This window comes from Clupea harengus, chromosome 9 (assembly GCF_900700415.2).
Source record: "Clupea harengus chromosome 9, Ch_v2.0.2, whole genome shotgun sequence".
Lineage (NCBI taxonomy): Eukaryota > Metazoa > Chordata > Actinopteri > Clupeiformes > Clupeidae > Clupea > Clupea harengus.
The window spans coordinates 5,488,016-5,511,047 of record NC_045160.1 but is presented as its reverse complement, the minus strand read 5'-3'; the positions used below and the strand labels follow the sequence as shown (position 1 = coordinate 5,511,047).

At 41.6% G+C, this 23,032-nt stretch overlaps 3 protein-coding genes across 3 annotated transcripts in view; all 3 read right to left on the bottom strand.

Annotated features, from left to right (window-relative positions):
- The window catches only part of LOC105910131 (nectin-3-like protein), a 48,098-nt gene extending 44,942 nt beyond the window's left edge, over positions 1-3,156 (bottom strand). Inside the window, exon 1 of the mRNA XM_012838818.3 lies at positions 2,566-3,156. Within this exon, the coding sequence (XP_012694272.2) occupies positions 2,566-2,659 (94 nt within the window). The 5' untranslated portion in view covers positions 2,660-3,156. The remainder of the gene's footprint in view (positions 1-2,565) is intronic.
- A 7,987-nt stretch (positions 3,157-11,143) lies between these two features.
- On the bottom strand, positions 11,144-14,211 carry diabloa (diablo, IAP-binding mitochondrial protein a). Its single transcript, XM_012838819.3, has 6 exons — positions 13,894-14,211; positions 13,411-13,540; positions 13,155-13,280; positions 12,823-12,933; positions 12,536-12,632; positions 11,144-12,050 (listed from the first exon to the last, which is right to left on the bottom strand). Exons 1-6 carry the CDS (start codon positions 14,019-14,021, stop codon positions 11,848-11,850), a joined length of 795 nt encoding a protein of 264 aa, XP_012694273.1. The 5' UTR covers positions 14,022-14,211; the 3' UTR covers positions 11,144-11,847.
- A 6,823-nt stretch (positions 14,212-21,034) lies between these two features.
- LOC116221935 (fish-egg lectin-like) lies at positions 21,035-22,766 on the bottom strand. The gene is made up of 5 exons (XM_042708796.1): positions 22,582-22,766; positions 22,243-22,470; positions 21,513-21,733; positions 21,259-21,427; positions 21,035-21,147 (listed from the first exon to the last, which is right to left on the bottom strand). The coding sequence occupies exons 1-5, from the start codon at positions 22,643-22,645 to the stop codon at positions 21,035-21,037; spliced, it is 795 nt and encodes a 264-aa protein (XP_042564730.1). The 5' UTR covers positions 22,646-22,766.
- Between the last annotated feature and the right edge of the window lie 266 nt (positions 22,767-23,032).

Below are 23,032 nucleotides of genomic sequence, written 5' to 3'. Positions count from 1 at the left end.
TTAACTGACCTCAAGTTTGTCATACCGGTGAAACTTAAAAGCAGCTTATTAGCCTATAATAACTCATTAACGTCTGTATTAGAGCTCTCTGGCAGCTTCTAGGTCAGACTAAAACTGAGGGCACATATCCCCTCTTGTCCAGGGCTGGCTGACTTTATGGTACTCATTTGTGAGTGAGGCCAGGCTCCTTGCTATGAACTAATGTTTTACCTTTTTTGTAAATCTCTTATTTTTCGATGTTCTTTGATCCGCTCATTTGTAATGAATACGGCTTGAATGAATAATTTTGAATTACCAATGTATATTGTACTGCTTATGAGTAGTATTCGTTTTTTTTTGTATTGGTCTATGAGTTGCATCAATTCTAAGAGTTGCTCCGGCGTTAACATCACTTTGGTCTTACTGATTTACTCAGTACATGATGTATTTATCTACACAAATAGGATTCATGATCATGTAATCCAGCTAACCTTGTTCAGTTTCCCTATGTGGACACTACAGTATATCTTTATCTTGATCTGAACTGGAATACAAATACGATTGCCTTGCCTTGCGTCCAGGCATAAGGGCTTCTCTGCAGCTGGTGTGTTTGTGACGGCAGGCCTCTGCTCTGCTCTGAAGGTGCTCTGGCGCGAGGCCCAGCGGCAGGTCAACACCCTACCTCCAGACTCGTAGGCTGGCTGCAGCGCCTCTTGTACCCCCCCACCCTCTCTCGAACCCCCCCCCCCCCCCCCTTTAGGTGAAATATGTCTTAATTTTCTCCCCCGCTTCCAACACACACCCAGCCCTCAGAGAATGTACCCTCCTTTCTTTGCCTGAAATGTTTCCACTACCCCCACCCCCAAGTGCACACACACACATGTACACACACAGAGAGACACACACATTTATGTAAACTCTCCCCGTCATTTTTCAAGTTAGCTTCTACCTCTTGGTCGGTAGCTTTCCTTTTCGGGTGAAATGTTGCATCATTTTAATCTCCACGTGAAGATTTTGAGTGATAGATGAGAGGATCCTGAGAACTATAAAGCTGCTGTTGTCAAACTAAGCAGCTGTACAGCGTGTCACCATAGAGTTACAATGATAAACAGTCATGCTGGAAACTTCTCAAGCAACTCTTGGCCAGTGGTGGAACATCCCCGGCTTTGAGCTCAGCACAGCTGGCTATGGCAAACCACAGGTGACTGAAGTTCAAATCCAGTGCGAATCTAAACTTTTTTCTGCTGATGAGTGTTCGCCGATGAGAAGGATGAAGAGGAGGTGAACGTATACAGGTCGTCAGGTGCAAAGCGTGAACCACATTCAGAGATTATGCGGTTACATAGTGAAACGCTAAAAACCAAATTAATTATAACATAATACAAAATATTATAGAAACACCAAGTACACTACGCATCAATGTAGGCTTATTTGACCTGAAACGTAAAAGCCTCAAGGACCACCAGTGTACACATTTTCGTCAAGGTTTACATTCATTTTAAACTAAATACCTTGAGGATGGTCACTGAACCACAACACAATGTTATTGCCCAATAACTCAATAGTTTTCTACTCCGACCCCACACATCTAGACTTTCACAATCTAAATATAAAAGGGGGTTTCACATGACTGTTTTCAACTTGGCAAGTATCAAATGAAAAATAATACGCCATAAATCAAATGATTAACGTTAAATTCGCAAAGGGTGCTGACTGAATCACATACTCTCAAGCTAACATAAGCACCTTCAGCTTGCGATGACGAGACCGTGCCGAGTTGAGGAGCCCGAATCCAGTGCGGGTCAGAAACACAACACCGGAGTAACTTTACCGTTAACTTCGACTTCTAGAAGCGGGCATAGGGCTTCGCACCAAAGTCGCTAACAAATATCTTTGCAAATCATTTAGTGTCTGCTTGGAATCACTTGTCCAAGACAAAGAGAGTCCACTGAGTGAAATGAGCGAATGAAACGTTAGTCGGTTAACACCAGGTAGCTGTCCCGTTACGAAAAGATAATAACGTCAAATGTCATTGTATCGATACTGAGGTTAGCAAGTTGCTATTTAACGTCAGTGAGTGCATTTTTAAATCGTTATTTTCCTATCGTAAGTTCAGATGGCTAGGTAACTTAACCTAATGTTAGTTGTAGCGTAAAGTTTTCAACGTTAATGTTTCGGGAAAAATTTAATTTCATACAATCCTGTTTTAAACTCACGTTCAGTCTCAAACAACTGTGTCAGTCACACCAATAGCTGAATGTAGTGTTTCATTTGCAAATACATTGGACAGCTAACGTTAACAGTGCTGTTTCAGATTGTAGCTAGCTAACGTATCGACCTGGGACGGTGCTGGTAAACCAGGTTAGCTAAGTTAGCGATAACTTGGTACACCCATGCTGTGATAGAGGCGGCGGCTCCCTATTCACTAGAAGCCATGCCTCTATGACCAACTCTGCTTACAGACAACTTAGCTAACTTGGGATAGCTAGCCACAAGAACTCAGCATGATATAAAGGACAGTGATCCAGATAACTATTTACAAAATGAATGAATGAACGGTATGATTGACTGAGACAAAAGTCTTACCTGCAACCCAATAAAAAAGAAGAGAGACAATTGCTTGTAGTCCACAAAGTGTGATATTACTCCTGTGGCAGCGAAGTCGCAGCCTTCTCGCCATGATTCCCAACAGCACACGGACTGCTCTCCTCTCTCGAATGAGCTCTGGTTTGATACTTCACTTCAGCCTTGGAGAAGTGCTCTCGGATCGAAGCATGTGGGCTGTACCATTCCAAACACTTCTGCAGTGGTTCACCGGCGCTCCAACAACAATCCTCTAAACAAAAGCCTCCCCTAATCTTTTCAATATTATTCACATGGCATTGCCATGACGACGGCAGCTACATAAAACTCTCAGTTAACATAATTTAAATGTATACTATCAATTGAAATGTGCGATTAATGAAACATCTTACATGGTAAGTGACCACGGCACTGGTCGAATCAATATCTTGAATGATATTGAAGCTTTCAGTTCAGGGGCGTTCTTATCTTATAGTAGAAATCTCGTCAATTTTTTTTACTAGTGTTGTCACTAACTGCAAGAGATTCCTTTGGTTCAAGCCTTGGTGATGCGCTTCATCAAGTCTGCCGTGGCTTTGTTCTGTAAACCACCAGGTCTCTGCAGGATCACTGATACTAACCTCTTGAAGTAGGCTACAAAAAGAAGCGGATTAATGGAAAGATTTATGGTTATAACGTGCACCCCGTTTACCCTGGGAAATAGCTAGCCAGGATGGCCAAATTAGGGTACTCTTAGACTTGGTGACTCTTGGGTATTTCCTTATTTGTGGTTTTATTTCCCTTCCTGTGGTGTACAGACACCTCCGAACAATGGCAGGGCTATAAAAGCAACATGTTTCCCTCAGGGAATAAAACATTGTCAGTGTTCAGGCCTAGACCTATTGTAGCCTATTTATATGAGTTAAAGTAGAGATAAACCAGGAGAGAAAACAAACGTTAGCTACCTATTTGCTAAAGAAATCACAAGTTTCAGCTGTGAAGATTAACACATTTAAGTGCTTCACCTTGGCTGCCCCAAGAACTGGGCAGACAACACCATCACTGTCCTGGCATGGTAGAGTAGACAAAAATAACAGGACAAATGGGAGTTTTTGATATTTCATGTAAATTGTAGTCTAATGAATAAAAATATACTGCAATGCTGGCCTGTAGTAAATCTGTTCCCAAACAAGGAAAATATGTCATCACATTATTCAGTACATGCCATTTCAGTTGGCTCCATTAAAAAATTCTACTGACTCCGGAAAATGAAAAACATCATTTTGAATAATAGCATCATGAAGCATTAATGCAAAACCGAGACCGTCATACTGTGGTCCGGAAAAACATGCAGCAGTAAGCAAATGCTACTGGCTCTCTCAGTTCACTGATTGACATTAATTGCTGGTGGCTGGTTCCCCCTGTCCTCACGGGAACACTAACTCTGCTGGGTCCACCGTCTCCCTCAGTTAGCCCCAGAGCACCAGGCGCTCTTTCCCCCAGCAGCGGTGCAGCTGATGCCCGCGTAGATTAAAGCAAGCCCCTAACTGTGCCTCCACTCAGTAACCATTGAGTGTTTTTTTTATTTTGTATTTTATTTATGTCTTCAAAAGGGTGATAAATCCACAGGTGAGCGGTGCCATTTGGCCCATTCAATCAGTCACCACACTGACACAACTTTTAAAGATTAACCATATTTCACTGGACTTTCTCTCCAGGGACCGGGGGGGATTTAATAAAGGAACTCACCAGGTTAAATATTTCCTATTGTTGATGTCTGGCTATGAATGATGTAAATCTTGTCTTAACCCCTTCTCGAAAATGGGTTCATTCTATGTGAAGGAAAAGTGTGTGTGTGTGTGTGTGTGTGTGTGTGTGTGTGTGTGTGTGTGTGTGTGTGTGTGTGTGTAGTTTTGTGTTTATAAGTAAACTTTGAATAAACAACAACAACACTGATATATTCAGCAAATTCTACTCAGTTACATAGCTTTACATAAGCACTGGACTGTAGAAAACATTGGCAAGCTCACTGTTTTGTTCAGGCCTTTTCTTTTCTATTTCTGCCTGGTTGATCTTATTTCCCTGACTGATTTAATAACGATCCCAACCTGGCACAGGAGGCATTGCTGGCCCCTCATCTCTGACCTGTAGGTGCACATCTCCGGCCTGTCCAGAGCCTTTAGCAGTGCAGACATGGAAACAGACTTCATTAAAGCTGACATTCCTCCTCAGACACACGGATAAGCCCCCCCCCCTCACCCCACACACACCACAAACACATACACACACACACACTCTCAAACATGCATGAACATACAGACACACACAAACATATGAACACACACACATACACAAACTTGCACAGGCACACACATACATACATACACACGCATGTACACACACCAGTCCTGCTCATTCTCTCTTGGCAAGACATAAGCTATCGGAGAGCCAAGGGAAGGTCAGCCTATCGCCGTCACCCCCTCTCCCCCTGTTTATGATTGCACCGTGACCTGATCAGTAATGAGCTCTCCCTGGGCTGCTGCACAAAATTCCACCATGGTCTGACCCCCGAGTACCGGAGGGAGGTAAAAAAAAATTGAGGGAGAAAGTGGAACCCTAACTTTTTTTGACTCCATACTTTTTTAATCACTCTGCGTCTGTCTTTTTAGCTCCATTGATAGCAATGTGATTATGGAACTGTGTAACTCCTATGGAGAGGGAGATGCTATTCCTGGTAGTAAACAGACATTTTTTCGTGGATTGGTAGTGTTTATCTTTTCCTTGAATACATGTTTAGAGGCTATATATATAAACATGCATACAGGAGTATATATATATAACTTTGTTTGCCAGGGTTAATATCAGTGCATTGTTTTGTTCGTGAGTGCTGGAAGCTGTTTTGTTAGGGACATCTCTCTCTCTCTTTATCTCTCTCTCTCTTTATCTCTCTCTCTCTCTCTGTTTATAAATGATGCTGAATACTATAGAGCTCTTCTAGCCTTTGTAGCCTAATGTGGAAATTGTGTATAGATCATAATTAGCAACTATGCACTGGGAGAAAATGGGATAAGAGAGAAATTACTGCTCATAATAGACCAGATCTACAATTACCATGAAACAGTACTGTGTAATAATCAGGATTTATGCATAATCCAGACAGTAATTTTTCCTCTGTAGAAGAGACATTTTTGGCTTTTGTGGAGAAAGACAGGAGAGTGAAAATGCAGCTTGATAACTGCTGTTTAAGCAAAGCAGTGGCTTGGAAAAGGATGTCTTCTTCAGTGAGGGGTAGGCCTTTATTCTCTGTTATATGCACCCAAACCAGTCATTTGCCAGCCATGAATAAAGTAGCGGTGTAGAAAAATGTTGTGAAAAAGTCACGTGAAGTGTTACATTTGGTGCCTCGTACAAATTGTGGCAACACAATGTAAGCATTTATTTACTATCAACTAAATACAATATTTCAAAAGTCCAGCCCAGGACCTTTTTTGTTTTGTTTTAGGATTTAAAATAAGATGATGTCTGCATTATGTGATTGTTATCTACCGTCCACCAGGACAACAGGGTGATTTCGTCCATGAGCTGGACACCCTGCTGTCATCCATCCCTGAGCAGGAGTGTCCAACACTCATCCTTGGCGACATGAACATCCACCTAGACAATCCCAACTCAGCTGACTTTCGAACCCTGGTTCACTCGTTCGACCTACAACAGGTCCCCACTCCTCCAACTCACAAAGCAGGAAAAGAGCTTGACCTCATCCTTGCTCAGAACTGCACCACGGACAACCTAACGGTAACCCCTCTGCATTGCTCGGACCACTTCTTCATTCGCTTCGATGCTCGGCTCATTGAGCAACCCTCTGTCCCCCCTCCGATGGTCTCGTTCCGGCGCAACCTCCGCAACCTCTCTCCCACCCACTTTTCCTCTCTGGTTTCTTCTGCTCTTCCACCTTTATCCACTTTCTCCTCACTAGGTGTCAATGATGCCACAGAAGCTCTCTGCTCCACTCTGAGCTCATGCTTGGACAGCTTGTGTCCACTTTCCACCAGACCTGCTCGATCTACCCAGTCTCATTCGTGGCTGAGTGATACCCTCCGAACGCAGCGCTCCAATCTCAGAGCGGCTGAGAGAAAGTGGCACAAATCTGCCGCGCTGGACGATCTTGCAAGCTACCAGACACTGCTGGCCTCCTTCTCATCCAGCATCACTGCTGCTAAGAAGACTTTTTTCAATGACAAAATCAACGGTGCAACTGACGCTCGGAAACTATTCTCCACCTTCAAAACTCTGCTCTACCCTCCTCCTCCCCCCCCAGCTACTAACCTCACTGCTGATAACTTTGCTTCCTTTTTCACAGAGAAAGTGGCAGCCATCGGGCAACAGTTCGACCAACTGTCCCCCTCCCCTAAGGGCGCAACCGTCAATAGCTCATCTTTTCCTTCTTTCATCCCTCTCAGCGAGAGTGAGGTCTCCAAAATCCTAACAGGTAGCCGTCCAACTACATGCCCACTGGACCCCATCCCATCCAACATCCTTCAAGCCATATTGCCTGCCGTCTTACCGGCAATAACACAGGTGATTAATGCTTCATTTAATTCTGGAACATTTCCTTCTCTTTTCAAAGTGGCTCGGGTAACGCCGCTGCTCAAGAAGCCGTCTCTCGATCCCACTCAGGTGGAAAACTATCGACCGGTCTCACTTCTCACGCTCCTATCTAAAACCATTGAGAGGGCAGCTTCCAAACAGGTCACAGAGTTCCTGTCAAAGAACAATCTCCTCGATCCGAACCAGTCTGGATTCAAAAGCGGTCACTCCACCGAAACAGCCCTGTTGTCTGTAATGGAGGCCTTAAAAACAGCTAGAGCAGCAGCTCAATCCTCGGCTCTCGTCCTGCTTGACTTATCAGCTGCGTTTGATACAGTCAACCACCGCATCCTTCTGTCCATACTGTCAAGTATGGGCATTTCTGGCAATGCGCACTCCTGGTTTGAATCCTACCTCACTGGGCGCTCGTTCAACGTGTCATGGCAAGGCCAGCTGTCTGTACCTCACCGCCTCACCACTGGGGTGCCCCAAGGCTCGGTGATGGGACCACTTCTCTTTGCCATTTACACCACCTCGTTGGGCCCTATCATCCGCTCGCATGGTTTTTCCTACCACTGTTATGCCGATGATACTCAACTGTTTCTGTCTTTCCCTCCTGAGGACACCACGGTCTCGGCGCGGATTTCGGACTGTCTCGCTGATATATCCACATGGATGAAAAATCACCACCTTCAGCTGAACCTGGCCAAAACGGAACTGATGGTCTTCCCAGCCAAACAGGTCATCCACCACAACATCAAGATCAATACTGACTCTTTATCTCTTGCTCCATCCAAAACAGCAAGAAACCTCGGGGTCATTATTGATGACCAACTGACCTTCACGGCCCACATCGCCTCTGTCTCCAGGTCGTGCCGCTTTGCGCTATACAACATCCGCAAAATCAGGCCGTACCTAACCCAGTATGCCACCCAGCTGCTGGTGCAAACCTTGGTGAGCTCCCGCCTTGACTACTGCAACGCCCTCCTAACGGGCCTGCCGGCTTGCGTGGTGAAACCACTACAGATGATCCAGAACGCGGCGGCGCGTCTGGTGTTCAACCAACCGAAAAGGGCACACGTCACCCCGCTACTCATCGAGCTCCACTGGCTGCCAGTAGCTGCTCGCATTAAGTTCAAGTCACTTATGCTTGCCTACAGAGTGCTTACTGGTTCTGCTCCCACCTACCTAAATGCTCTTGTAAGGGCAAATGTTACACCCAGGACGCTGCGCTCATCTAGTGAGCGTCGTTTGGCACTGCTGTCCGTGCAAGCACGGCAATCCAGACTATTTTCATTTGTAGTTCCACGTTGGTGGAACGAACTGCCTAGTACTACCAGAGCAGGGGCATCCCTCTCTACCTTCAAGAAGCTTTTGAAGACCCAACTCTTCAGAGAGCACCTCCCCTCCTAACTGGCACCTGACTAGCGCTTAACTTGCACTTCAGCAGTTACATTCCTGCACTTCTTTTTCCTCTTTTCTAGGTTGTTGTTTTTCTAATTCTCATGTAAAGTAGTATTTATTGTTACACCATGCTTTTTTATTGCTCTTAGCTTGACTGTTCTCTCCCTTGTACGTCGCTTTGGACAAAAGCGTCTGCTAAATGACTAAATGTAAATGTAAATGAACTAATGCTCTTTATAGTTCTCTACTGCAAAGCATGGGACTACAAAAACGTTGTCCAATTTTATCATGGCTTCTGTCATTATCAGGTGCTCCAAACTGCCATAAATATTATTAATGAATGATAATAAACAATAAATCTGGATCTCTTTCTCTAATGAATCTAATGTATCCTGCTTAATGTACAAACAGAAGTGTGTGGTTGGTGCATGAATACAACCGTTGTCAGAAGTACAAGTAACACATTTTTTAAATAACACTGCCATCTACAGACTTTTATATGTACTGCAGTTAATTGAACCCTGCAATCTTTGTTCAATGGTTTATCATGACTGTTTTTGGTGTGTGTGTGTGTGTGTGTGTGTGCGTGTGTGTGTGTCTGTGTGTGTGTGTGTGTGTGTGTGCGCGCGCTTGTGTGTGTCTGAGTGTGCATTTTGCATCTGTGTTTGAGCATCTGTGTGTTTCTTCAACAACAGAAACTAGACCCCACAAATATCCTCTTCACGCATGAAACATGAGACAGGCACCTCAAGAACTCCAAAACAAAGAGAAAAGAAAAGAAAGAAAGACGTCTTTAGACCTCTCCAAAAACACAACACGCCATTTAGTTTCTCAGGGGGTTAATGGTCCACAGCACCCACAACAATCCCGTGCTGACCCTACTCACTTTCAGCTTTAACCTCTATAAATGTGTCTTCACCTCTGCCTGCCTCATTTGTTCACAAAAGCATATCATCAGAATAGGGGTGTGCATGTAACTCTAGACATCTAAGGTAAGTTAAGTATATTTAATTTGACAGTAAACAGACAAACTGTCAGATGTCAGTTAAACATCTCGCCTCTAGGTGTGGGGTAAAGCTTCTTTGCACTGAACCGAGGAGCTTGGCAGTGTGGTGCATACATTTATGGATCACAATGAATCACAATGAATTAGAATCAATTCACAAAATGGAGGATTCACAGCACATGTGGCCTTTTGTGTGTCTTCAGTATCTTAGTTACGTGTTCTTTATGTTTTCCCAGGCACTATTTCATATTACATCAACAGTGAGATCAGTATCATCGTTGTCTAAGTTAAGCTGTTTGGCTGGGCACAGAGGAAAATGTGCTTGTTATTGAAGAAAGAAAATGTGGTGAGGTTGACAGTGTCACAAATGTCCCACTCACTGGCTGATGGTACAGTGAAAAAGGGAGGATTCAAAGGTTCCAACAGCAAATAAAGTAATTTGCATTTCTCTCCGCTCTGTAATATTACATCATTTAATCTGTTTTGGGTTGAAATGTTTAACCTAAAGCAGACCTAGAGGAAGTTTATGCAATGTGAACCACAGGCTCACAAACCCCAATGGTGACAAACAAAATGCAGAACCCAAATGAGACCCAGATAATTGGAAATAAATGATGGACGTTGTACAGGATGCTTCTAAAAAGCATAACAGGAAACATCTTGGAAGTTATTTCTAAAAACAAAACATAATGTCACTTTCCCAGAGTGCGAAAGACAATGACCTAAATTAAAAGCATGCCTCCAACAGTGCATGCATGAATCTCCGTATCTATAAGGTAAACTAAGAAAAACGTGGTTACCATAGTCCTTCATCTGTCAATCAGCAGCTTGAAAAATAAATCATTAACTGTTATTTGTTTGTTTATTTTGTGGCTGAGTTTACAGTGGCAAACAAACTGAAGTAAATATGAAGTTTCCCAGGGGAACTACTATAGACGGCACAGGTATTTGTTCCAGATATGACATCTAAACACGTCCACAATAACCTGCAGTGCAAGGGAAGTCTGGCAGGGGCCCAGTTTCCCCAGAACAAACATTCTCACCGCTCAGGCTACAACACAAAATTTAAACACACTACTTATTTTATTATTCAGAGGCTCTGATCACTAAAGGCGCACCATGAGCCAATTTTATTGTTTTGGCGCTATATAAATACAATTGAATTGAACTGCAAGGGCTTCAGGAGCTGAAATGCTGACATGGGCAGACATTTTTCAGGTCCTACGTTTTGTTTCACTTGGCGTGTATATATAAAGTTGTGTGCAGCTTAACAGTGCTGTAAAAGAAAATTACCAAAATTAGATGTTCTGCTTTCACTAGTCTGTGCTGTGAGTTAAGCCAAGTCCAACAGTCAAAATTGAGGGAAAGAGCACTGAGTCACAACCCTTCATTGCAATGACACCCCACTCAGAATATAAAACATTGCTTCCCATCTAATTTAAGTGTACCAATTTCAATGGCCCTTCAGAGGCAGGAGACAGCTACAACACATTACTTTAAAATACCCGACATAGTACAACCGAGTGTAATGCATGCTTGCTTAACTCATTTCTGGTTTTCTCTAGTGGCACAACAATTTGTTAAAGACACTCAACTCATACTTTATACGTATAAAAATAGTCTCTTTATTAAATATTATCTTATAAACAAGATTTAGTACATCCCAAGTTTTCAAAATGATGACAAAAAAAAATTAAACAATGGGAGCAACATGACACATGGACAACAAAAACATCCTTAAACACAACTAAACTCTAACAACTTAAATCAGTCATTTCTGCTAAGTAGGTACTTGGATAAAAGTAAATCTGGCTGATTACTCAGTTTCAATACCCAAAATCAAACCAAACTTAAGAACTATGTTAAATAGGTAAATAAAGGCATCACCATTTTGGTGGATTAAATATCATCATAACTTAGATCTCATCTATTTCACTTTTTTGATATCTCCAATTGATGTAAAATTGGATACATATTTCAACTTTTGTTGTTCACAGATGCATAGAAACAAAAATCGTTAAGGCATAATAGTTTTAGAGAGCACATCAGCAGAATGAATCAACATTAATTCAGATTCTCAAAGCACCTGAAAAGCTCACCTTAAACTACTGAAAATGGAAAGCAAGTTACAGGACAGTCTATATTTCTTTGTAGCCATGTATATGACTGATTGGCATTGCCTTACCTATGGCACTTAACAGCATGTAGGCAACCAATATGTGCACTGTGACACTATTTAATACTTAAATGCTGTGTAAATGGTAAAAAATGTGTCCTGTGAAGTCCTGAGGTGCTGTGACTGAACAGGATTAGTCCTCCCTCAGGTAGGCCTCAGGGATGTCCTCCATGTTGATGTCGAGGGTAGAGGCGTACTCGGCCATCCTCTGGATCTCCTCGGCCTTGATCTGGGCCAGCTTCCTCTCGGCCTCCTGGGTGAGCTGCCTCACCTCCTCCACCTGGGCCTGGGCCATCTGGATGTGGTTCTTAGCTGTGAGCGACGCATGTTCTGCTCCTAAAGAGGGAGACAAGGAGAAGTTCTCATGAAGCTGATCAGAGCTTGAGAGAATGATGGGGTTTCACACTTTCAGATAAACATATAGCCCATGTGTGTGTGTGTGTGTGTGTGCGAATAGATTCACAGTACTTTCAGTTACTGTCAGATGAAATGTCCTACTGAAAATATTAAAGTAAAATATAATGCAAATATCACTCAGAGACTAATTGAGCTCATCCCAATTATCAATTAAATGTAATTCAGACCCCTTACCTACTATTGCTGTGATTAGTAAAGTATATATAAATGCTACTTCTAAGGTCCCTCACACACAGCATGTAATGGGTCTCAATTGTTTCATTTAGTAAGGTTTGTGTTTTGATCAACAGTTTGAGCAATAATTCATGTCTGATTAGTTTATCAAGATGGAGGGTCATTAAAACATAGAGCTCAACTTAATTTAAACACTTATTTACACTAGAGTCAAGAAGCGAGACACTCACCTGAGCTATATGCTGCCTCTGCTGCCAGTTCACAGATGTTCATGGCGTTCATCCAGTTGGACTCAAATCGATTGCATGCATCCAGTCGGTCACCCACCTTGAAATGAAGGCAAAGTACAACCATTATCACTGTGTTCAACTAAACAAGCCTCCCGGTAACATTCAAAGACCACTGTCTTTCAATATGCCAAATAGCTTTGGGGTTTGAAAACAAACCATTGTGACTAATCGTGTAGTTTGTGTTAAAGTAGTAAAAGCTACATTTATCTTCTGACATCTGAACTCACCTCCCCACGCTGGCCAATGATCACCTGCCAAATGCTGTCCTCCTCTGCAGGGGTCAGCTTACCGATGGAGGCCAAGTACCGCCTCTGCAGGGCAACGAGGGTGTGCAGCGCCTAGATAGACACATACAAAGTCCAATTAAAACGGCACTAAAAATCAATGGCCTATGGCCGACTGACAGTTGTGGAGATATTCTTTATCAAACCCACTGTCACTTGTGTCATATTTGATAAATGATCAGAATACGTTTTGTGGCTTCCTATAAGCAATCAATCAAGGTCTCAAGAAATAGTAGTTACACTAATACCAGTAAACATGACCACTGGACACTTACTTTGGCGTACTGTGTTAGAGAGTCCACCAGGGCCAGAGTGGCCTGAGAGAGGTAGGTGTTTGCGCTGTCTGTGACCAGGTTGGATGCTCTTCGGATCAGGGCGTCATGAGAGAGTTGTTCAGCTTGCTGGAAAGACAGAAGGGATAGATAATTAATGCTGGGTTGGTATAGCTAGACGTTTAAGGTTATTACAACTGATTACTGAGTGGTACTGGGTAGCTGACTACTATGTCGTTGGACTATTGGAGGATCTTACCTGTGTGAAGGGAACAGAACACAATCCGCTGCCCACGCTGAAGGGCACAATGTTTTTTCGCACGATCTCGGGAAGACGGAGAAACTGTCGACGAATCAATTTGTTGTTGCCCATGGCACATGCAGTACTTCTGTGGAGTCAGAAACATCATATTTAAACAAATGTCCAGATTATTTAAAGACTACGTATTGTTACCCTATCAAATCAGCTGCCAAGTAATTTGTCAGTCAACTAGCTGGCTGACGTTAAGAAACATTTACAATAGTTACAACTTAGCTAGCCTGTAGTCTGTCTATGAGCTACCTAGATAACGTTCATGGACAGCTATACAGCACAAGTAGCATTACCAAGGTGGTTAACTACGGAAACACAACTCCCTATCTCCATGGCATACAGAGCCAATTCAATACATCAAATGGCTGACTTTTGCAGGGCCTGATTCCTGAGAACCATGCAATGTCCTTGCTTAGTTCAATGACTTACTTGATAAAGTTGATGTAGGACAGTCCTCTCCGCAAGGAAGCCATCTTACTGGAGTTCAGAAGGAAGTTGGTCCGGCTTTGAACGAGTCCGCCGGGGAAAAAAGAGCAGCATTGCCGTGCAGCCTGCATTCTGTTTGATGATGGTAAGTATGAATTTCGCTCGTTAAATATAATATAGAAATTACCTCTATTTTGCTCAGGAGAGATTTTAAAGTATAATTTACAGTGCTTTCTTAAATGTAACGTTTGCAATAATAATATATCACCACCTAGGTATTCCTTAATGTATGACTATTCGTACCCTTTTCGCAGTGACCTGACAGAGGATGGATGGGCAGGTATTTATACAACTTTGGTGGAGCGGACTAGTGTATTGATCTGTTTATTTTTTTCGCCCCAACAACGTGCTGAACACGGATTTTTGGACGTGTTCAAGGCTAGAGACACTCTTACGTAGGCACTACGTTAGTAGAGAGGTTATGTCAATAACACTGGTCTTAGCTGAGAACATGTAGGCTATGGTCTATCTATCGACATATAGCAAGGCTGTTAACTCTCCATAGTACTGGCGAATGCAATGCAATACTTAAAAGAGCAATGTACGCATTTATTGAGTGTAACTTCAGTCAGTTTCGCAATGATACAGAACAACAAAGTGAATGTCTCACTTTGATTACATTTAGACCGATTCATCTGACTGGTGTGATGCAATACAAATAATTGGCAGATTAAAGAGAAAACATTGGAAGCATACCAGACTCGATGTTAGTGTGAAAACTGAAGAAAGTACAGAAAAAAACAATCAATGATTGAGTTGGATGAAAAAAGGGATCATTAAAGTATTGTTGAAGGGGGTTGAGGGTATAAATGTCTCAAGTCTGTTGATGATCAGACAGGATTTTGGTCTTTTTTAAGATTTGACAGAAAAAAGCAAAAGTTAATATTGCACACAGACTTTTAATGCATAGCCTATGTCTCCAAAATAAGACACCATTCAAATGCCCTCATTACTTGTCTCACAAGCTCTTGTAATTCAGTTTATATATATTTAATAAAGAGTTTATATCAATGTATGCATTAATATGCACTTTGCACATTGTGGATCTCAGGATACTTATAAGACATACAATACCAGCACAATCAGCAAATAAATTGTGTATTGTATGTTGGTGTAGTCCATTTAAGTTTAATACGCATTTAATACGTAGACTATTCTATTGTAAATGTCATTCCCTGTGTTCCCACAAACATAACAGGGTAGTCCTGATCTGACATGTTTAGCAATATTTTGTGTGAGCATATGTAGATGACCTCTCCAGCCTGTCTATACCTACTGGGAACGGCACCTGCCAGTTCAGCTCAGGGTTATCCACACGAACTGGGCCGTCTCCAAAACAGTGGCTAAATCATTAACCACTGGGAACATTTCTTATCATACCGCTACAACTGATATACAAAAGCCTGCTTTCTTTGATTACTTTCTCTCTTACCAAGTAGGACTGTAATGGTGCCCTGAATTTTACAACAGTGATATTAAATATCTGACACAGCAAGTCAGTAAATACGATACAAAATGATTTGTATTGATCAAATACGTATGACAGCGATGTACCTATACCTACCTATATTTGCTTAACCACAAGATGGTGCCATGTGCTAACGTTCCCTTTACAGCATGTTATCAACAACCCTTTACCCAACCCTGAGTGATTTCTACCTAGAGTTCTACAATGCAATTTCATGTGATGGATCGAAAAAATTACTTCATGGGCCTGTTGGAACTACTTCGTATTGAATTAAATTATATTTTCTATTATAGAAACATTGTAAACACATGTCAACGTGCCAATGGGAAAAGACTGGTGTGTACCTGGTATGTCTATCTGAGTGTGTGTGTGTGTCTGTGTGTGTGACGTGTGTGTGTGTGTGTGTGTGTGTGTGTGTGTGTGTGTGTGTGTGTGTGTGTGTGTGTGTGTGTGTGTGTGTGTGTGTGTGTGTGTGTGTGTGTGTGCATGTGTTTAGGTATACTACTGTATGTACATATATATCACTACGTGGTCAGTTGTTAATAAATACCGTAAGCACACACACATGGAAAGTCAAAGAAATGTTTTCTATTAAGAGTACACTTGTATGAAGTCATCCTCTCTCCCCTGGCCAAGTACAAAGTTCACTTCTGTGTTGTGTTACCGGGCACACCAGGCTGGTGACAGCATAATGCCCCACATAATCACAGAAAACAAGCTGTTAGGTTCAGTCAATGTTTTTTCTGGCATACACTCAACCCCCTGGCTAGGATTTATTCTGTCGGTGCCTCCCATTTTCCATTTGTTATCGTTCAATGTTAGTAATAACCTGTGTGAACAGGTTGCCTGCTGGTTAAGCATGTTTCTGAATTTATCTTATCGAAATCCAAGGTGTGTTTGGTGTTGGTGTTCCAGTCAACCTTCTGCTGTAACCCTAAATTGTCAGTGAGATCCACTAGGACAAGGTTACTCTTTTGTGAATTAGTTTTGATCAGCAGGGGGCACTCTTACATTATTTAAAATGAAGTGCACAAAAATGGTGAAACATTTAGGTGACTTGAAGCAGAAAAATGAATATATTTTCAAAGGTTGATTACAGCTGTATTTTCCTGGTCTTACTTTTCAGATACATATAATACTAGTGTACTAAAACAGCCTAAAGTGTAACTGCACCTTTAACTGAGATATTTTCAGCTGTAAACTAAATGATATGACTGAATTGTGATGAAACAGATCAATGCCTGTGTTAACATTAACAAAATTCCCTTTTTTTATAAATAAAAATGGGCATTTTATGTGTTGAAAATTGTTGAAAATCATCCTAACCTTGCAAGTTCCCTCAGTCCCACTCCGACCCCTAGGCTCCTTGCCCAATTTTTCTTTGCATTTTTCAAAATTATGCAGTGGGTTAGGAGTAGGTCACAGAGCTGGGGGTGAACTTACATTAGAAATTGTAAACATTTTAACTTACACTTTAAATTGTAAACATTTGTCATTAATGACCACCTTCACTGCTCTCTTCTCAGCCACTGGATGAAGGTCAGGCTTTAAGGGAGGCTAGACTATGTTGCATTTGTATGAGCCAGGTTGCTGCTTTAGACGTAGTGGCAGCGCATTAACAGACTAGAAACTATGCCACAATGGCATAAGTGGCTCAAGGGCCTGGCGTGTAGAATAACACACCCATGTTTTTTCATTTTGACAATTAAAAAACAATTGACCAATGAAAATGTGGGACACATGTATCTCAATATATAGGATTCAGGACAAAAGCTCAAAATGCTGTGCAATACAATGCAAAGTGGGACACCTGGTCACCCTACCTGAAGGCTAGAGGGACTGTAGGGTGTAGGTCATGGTTCATCTCAGATATGTTATAAAAATGTCAGCAGTACACACACACTGCAAACTGTGTGTGTGTATTTATATTAAATATGTCGATTGATTAAGGACCAAAGCAAGAATGCTTTACATGGCAACTCTGTTATTGCTCTTGACAGCTTCTTCGTGTCTGGGTCTGACATTGCTACAGTATTCTGTGTCTTTTCCCTCTTTGGGGCAGCTGATCCTCTTTAAAGGTCCAGTTAACGGATGAGGTAAGGAGGGGAATTAGTTCCTCTTTAAAGGCTCGGTACCACTCTGGTGGAGAACCTTCCCTTCCAGTGGGACTTGTTAGCCTCAAGTCTGATGATGACTTTAGATACTTCATCATGGGTCCTAGGAGCTGGAAGGTTATTTAGTTTTTTATCCAATAGTTGGCAAATCAATAGAATTAAGGAACTATCTTTTTCCTCCTCACTAGATGAGGGTGGTTGTGTATTGAAGGAATCAGAATGTAAGGTTCAGAGTTAAAAAATGATATACAATATTCAATAATCTAATACATCTTATATCATTTTTTAACTGTTGCTTTTATTTGGACCTAGGCTAAAATGTAAGATTTCTGGTTGTATATTCTGTTAGAGGAAATGACCTGAGGGAGGTGTGAAAGGGGTCTCAGTTGCTCACAGCTGGATCCCTTAACCCATTGTCTCTGGGTAGCAAATGGTTCGGAGTCTTCCCCGTCTCCAACATAATAATCTGATACATATTCATGACGGGATGGAACTATGGGCTGACACTCCATATACTCAGAGGGCATAAAAACTGAAATGTTACAATGGCTGATTAGAAGATTCTTAGGTGAAGCTGGTTGAGTGAAACCTCTGTCTCTTTCCCTTGATGTGCATCACTGTACAGTGCCCTCAAGAATCATAGGCACCCTTAGTGAATATGAGCAAAACAGGCTATGAAAAAATGTGTACTGTTTATCCTCTTGGTCTTTCACTCAAAATATTTACAAAAATCTTACCTTTTCATTTCAGTAAAATGATTGAAAGAACATTTTTTGACATTAAATGAATGTTTTTCTCCAAAACATGTGTGCCACAATTATTGGCACCCCTGGAAAATCTTATAATTAAAATCTAACTGAAGTATATTTCCAGTTATGTTTTACATTTTTAAGATCACCTGTAGGAACTCTTAAGTGGTCAACCATGACTTCCTGTTTCACTGGGCTATAAATATGACACAAGCCAAATTCCTCTAGTCATTCATCACTATGGGAAAGACCCAAGAAAACAGTGAAAATGTGCAACGGAAAGTTGTTGAGCTGCACAAATAAGGAAATGGACATAAGAAAATCTCAAAATAGTTGAAAAAACCCATTTCCACTATCATGGAAATAATGAAGTTTAAAGTGACAGATGTTATGAATCAGTCTGGAAGAGGACGTGTGTGTACATTGACCCCACACACCGTGGGGAGGATGGTTTGACTGGCAAAAGAATCCCCAAGGATCAACGCTGGAGAATTGCAGAGGTTAGTTGAGTCTTGGGGTCAGAAAGTCTTAGTTCACTTCATAATTGTGGCACACATATTTGGTCCATGGTAAGAATGTAATGTTTCTTTCAAATATGTTACTTCAATTAAAGGTTAGATTTTTGTGAATATTTTGAATGAAAGATCATGAGGATAAACAATAAAGACATTTTTTCGTTTTGCTCATTTTTACTAAAAGGTGCCAATAATTCTGGAGGGCACTGTACAAGATTAAAACCTGTTTTCTTGACTGATCATATCTCAGACTGAGTCTCCAACAAATATATGGTATACAAATTACTATCAGTTACATCACTGTACAAGATTAAAACCTGTTTCCTGGACTGATCATATCTCAGACTGAGTCTCCAACAAATACATAGTATAAAAATTACTATCGGTATAGAAATATTTATTTATATATATTTTTTACCTAGTGTGTTTCTATTTCTGCAACATTATTCCTCAGTTGGCCTGAGCAAGGATCTCTGATCTACTGATCGTGTTTTACGGCCTGTCTTAGTTCACTTTGCCAATAGTCTACTAGCTTTAGGGCCAGCATCAGAATAATCCTTTCACAAATGTGAGTATTTTCTCTATTTCTCCTCTCAAAATACTGTCTATTTCTCCTTTAATGACATTTACTGTATTTTCCTGAAGACATTTTGTCCAAAGCAACTTACAAACGTTAACAACAGTGACTATTTCAGCATTATGCACAATACAAGAGGTTGTCCCCAACAACAGCCCAACACTCACACACAACCAACCAACACACTACCTCTACTTAGCCTGTCGGTTTCATTTCAACAAGCCACTCACTTCCCATTCACCTTAGCGACATCCCAAACATATCCAGACCACAGCAAATGCATTGAATGTGGGTCGCAGCACTGGTGGAATTTCAGTCCCACATCCCTGAACGGCACACTGGTTTGTGTGTGTGTCCCAAAAGCATTGCATTACGCACGACCATGACAGCGAAGAGAGAGTGTGTTTAAAGTAATACTCTATATCATCTACCGAATGTCATTGAAGGACGCTCACTCCAAAGGTGCTGCATCTCCAGGATGCTGCTGCACTGTGTGCCAATCTATGTGCTTGATCTGGTTTCACCAGTGACATGACTTGCTTGCATGATGCTCTGTGCTTTTCTGCTGGACACGAAAAACGCAGACAAGACAGCAGAGTTTTTTTAATCTAACGAGGTTCAAGGGAAGTTGTAGTGGAGCTGAGATAATGCAGTTGGACGAGGAAAGAAAAAATTCAGCAGATGGTGCCCACCCTTATGTGCCGCGGTTCTGCTTAAGGTTTCTTCCTGATTAACAGGGAATTTTTCCTTGCCCCTATCGCCATTGTGCTTGTTCTAAGGGGGTTCAGGCCCTATGCTTTGTAAAGACAATTTTATTTTATAAATAAAATGTAATTGAGTTGAGTTTAGAAACTGTGTGTTGTGTACGTGACATGCATGTCGAGTGTGTGTGTGTGTGTGTGTGTTTGTGTATACATTTGTGGGATTTTTGTTCAGCATACTTAGCAGTAAGCAGTACTGTGTGCACGGTATATGAATGTGCATGTCGAGTGTGTTTGTGTATACATTTGTGGGATTTTTGTACATACACCTAACATTGACAAGAACCTGAAAATGATCGATATGATGATTGCTAGTAGTGCAGTTTGCTGGCTAATTGTGTTGATAGCTAACATTAGTAGGTAACCTGCTTTATTAGGACTCTGGCATGGAACAGGGATTTGTATCTTTTTGTGTCACCAATCGAGTATATCTGGAGAACTGCGTAATAGAGATGTATTATGAAGCATGACGCAAGCAGTTGGATGTCATTTTGAGTACAATATGCTTTATTGATCACCAAAGCCACAAGAAGTCAGATAGAAATCATTATGATTTTTTTTAAAGACAAACAGTTCTGGAAAGTACAACCAGATATACCATCATGTATTGGATCACTTGATCAAGTCTTGATCAAGTCTCTGGATACTGCTGTTTAAAATCTGCACAATAGATGTGCTTTTCTATATGAACCAAACTGGAACTGGATAATATAAAAGAAGCACAGCAAGATTATGACTGTTCTAATTACAGGTGTATTAGATAATTGGAAAATAATGAAGGAGTGAAAATAATTAAAGGATGCGTAATTGTTAAGTAATTAAGCTGCAGGGTTTGACCAGCAGGGTTGCCTCTCTGGAAGAGAAGTGCTCAGAGAGTGCAGTCATAGACGGCACCTTTCTTCAGGACCAACCAGAGATGACCGGAATCGTAGGACACATGCTTAACTTGGCCAGAGTAGAGAGGAATGTGGATCCAGCCGCTGCCTTCAGGTTTACAGGCAGACGTGTAAGCCCTGCAATGGGGAGATTCATTTATATTCATGAAGGAATAATTTCCAGTTGAGAGTAAAATGTAAAACTATTAAAAAATTATGAAAAAATACTCTGTGGCCTGAAAAAATTGCAAATGAGAATCTCCCATACAGAAGAGCTCGTAAAGACAAACCTGCGGTACACGACTCCTCTAGAATCCACTCCGTAGACAGATCCGTCACTTCCCACCTCGATCATAGACAGGCTTCCTGGAACCTCCTGCCAGGAACCGTCCCCCTCACAGTTACTGGAGTTCACCCCCTAGAGGACCCAACAAAGGCTGATAAGCAAATCAATGAATTTATTGATAAGTAATTATTCCACAGACAGCAGAGCCCAGCCTTACCTTCCTCAGAAAGATTTTATCATCACTGTTAACACCCCAGCAGCTATAAGGACCACAGCTGTAGTACTTCAGGAGGCCAGGAATGTTTTTCCAGTTCAAAGGACTAGTTCTGGACTTGAAGCCAACTGTGTTCTCCATTGGAAGACAGTAGGGGGCATCTCCAGTAGTGACTCCTGCCACAAACTGGTCTCCACCTGCATCGATCTGTTTTGAGCGCAATTCTGGTCCAGAACAAAAACATTAACTTATGATTGCTCATGATCCCATATGGAAAAGGTTTGTATATAACCTATAGGAATTACACTCATCATGTACAACACTGACACAACACATCTGTGGGAAAGAGCCTGCACATACATTTCACACAGAAATGGTACAAGGTCCTTCAAAGTGCAAAGTAGGTCATAGATAAAACATAAACATTTTCTGTTATCGTATCTGAAATGGGCCATAATTATGCATGTTAACACACTGTTATTATATGTACTATATCAAAAAGAACATTTTTACAATCTTTCTCCATATGGGTTGACATCATAAAAAAGACACACAACATTTTAAAATGATAAACATTTATGTTAAATCATACCATCACATTCCTATGACATCACACAGCCGCACACTGAGCTTGCAGACATATTGCACTTTTATCTGTCTTAAAATGACTACATGCAAACCTTATCTATTGGTAGCCCACAATTCCATATATTATTATTGTAGTTATTCTTACCCGGTACCCAGCTCCAGCAACACCCAACATTTTTATAGATGTAATTATCTACGGTGACTCCCCAGAGTCCTGCAGGTCCTATGGTGACATGCTTCATTTTTCTTGGCAACGGTATCCATTTAGACTCAACCCTTGTGAAGACTTGGTTGTCTTTGTCGACTCCCACCACTAGTCCAGCACCTGCATCAACCTGCACCAGGCTACCACCACTCCTATACACGCAATTTGCTAAAAGACATAAAACATTTAAATGGGGGGGGGGGGTTGTCAGATGTAGTCACACAGAGCAGGGAAAGATGGAAAACATGCACAGGATTGAGTCCCAGTCAGATGACTTACCCACACATGAAGTCGGCAACACACAGTGCAGGGCAAAGAGAAGTGTTGCGATGCAGAGAGGCATGGCTCACTCAGCGACTCTAACTGACAAGTAAGTCTCTAGGAGGACAGGTGAGCAGATTTTTATACCAACCAACGTCTGTCACGACTGTGTCAGAAAAGTAAAACTATGCAGAAAGTAGAGGCCTCACCACCTCAAAACTCCCTGTTGATCAGGAAGAAACCTCAAAAACAATGGGGGGGGGGGGGGGGGGGGGTCTGCTTGATTTCTTCTTCCCTCATCCGACTGCATTCTCTCAGCTCCGCTTGCCTTGACCCTCAATAAATAAACAAAACTCTGCTGTTTTGCCGGAATTTTTTGCAAGTCACTCGTCAAACCAGATCCAGAGTATTAGTTTAAAAACACTATTTTGTATACCGTGCACACAGTACTGCTTACTGCTGAGTATGC

Bases quoted from the DNA above. Each gene is read 5' to 3' on its own strand.
- diabloa (XM_012838819.3), bottom strand. From the start codon at position 14,021: ATGCAGGCTGCACGGCAATGCTGCTCTTTTTTCCCCGGCGGACTCGTT. The intron at 13,281-13,410 runs GTAAGATCCTCC...CTGTCTTTCCAG, and splicing joins GTTCTGTTCCCTTCACACAG to CAAGCTGAACAACTCTCTCA. The intron at 12,051-12,535 runs GTGAGTGTCTCG...CTCCCTCTTTAG, and splicing joins AGAGGCAGCATATAGCTCAG to GAGCAGAACATGCGTCGCTC.
- LOC116221935 (XM_042708796.1), bottom strand. From the start codon at position 22,645: ATGCCTCTCTGCATCGCAACACTTCTCTTTGCCCTGCACTGTGTGTTG. The intron at 22,471-22,581 runs GTAAGTCATCTG...TATGTCTTTTAG, and splicing joins GTTGCCGACTTCATGTGTGG to CAAATTGCGTGTATAGGAGT. The intron at 21,428-21,512 runs GTAAGGCTGGGC...TGGGTCCTCTAG, and splicing joins ATAAAATCTTTCTGAGGAAG to GGGGTGAACTCCAGTAACTG.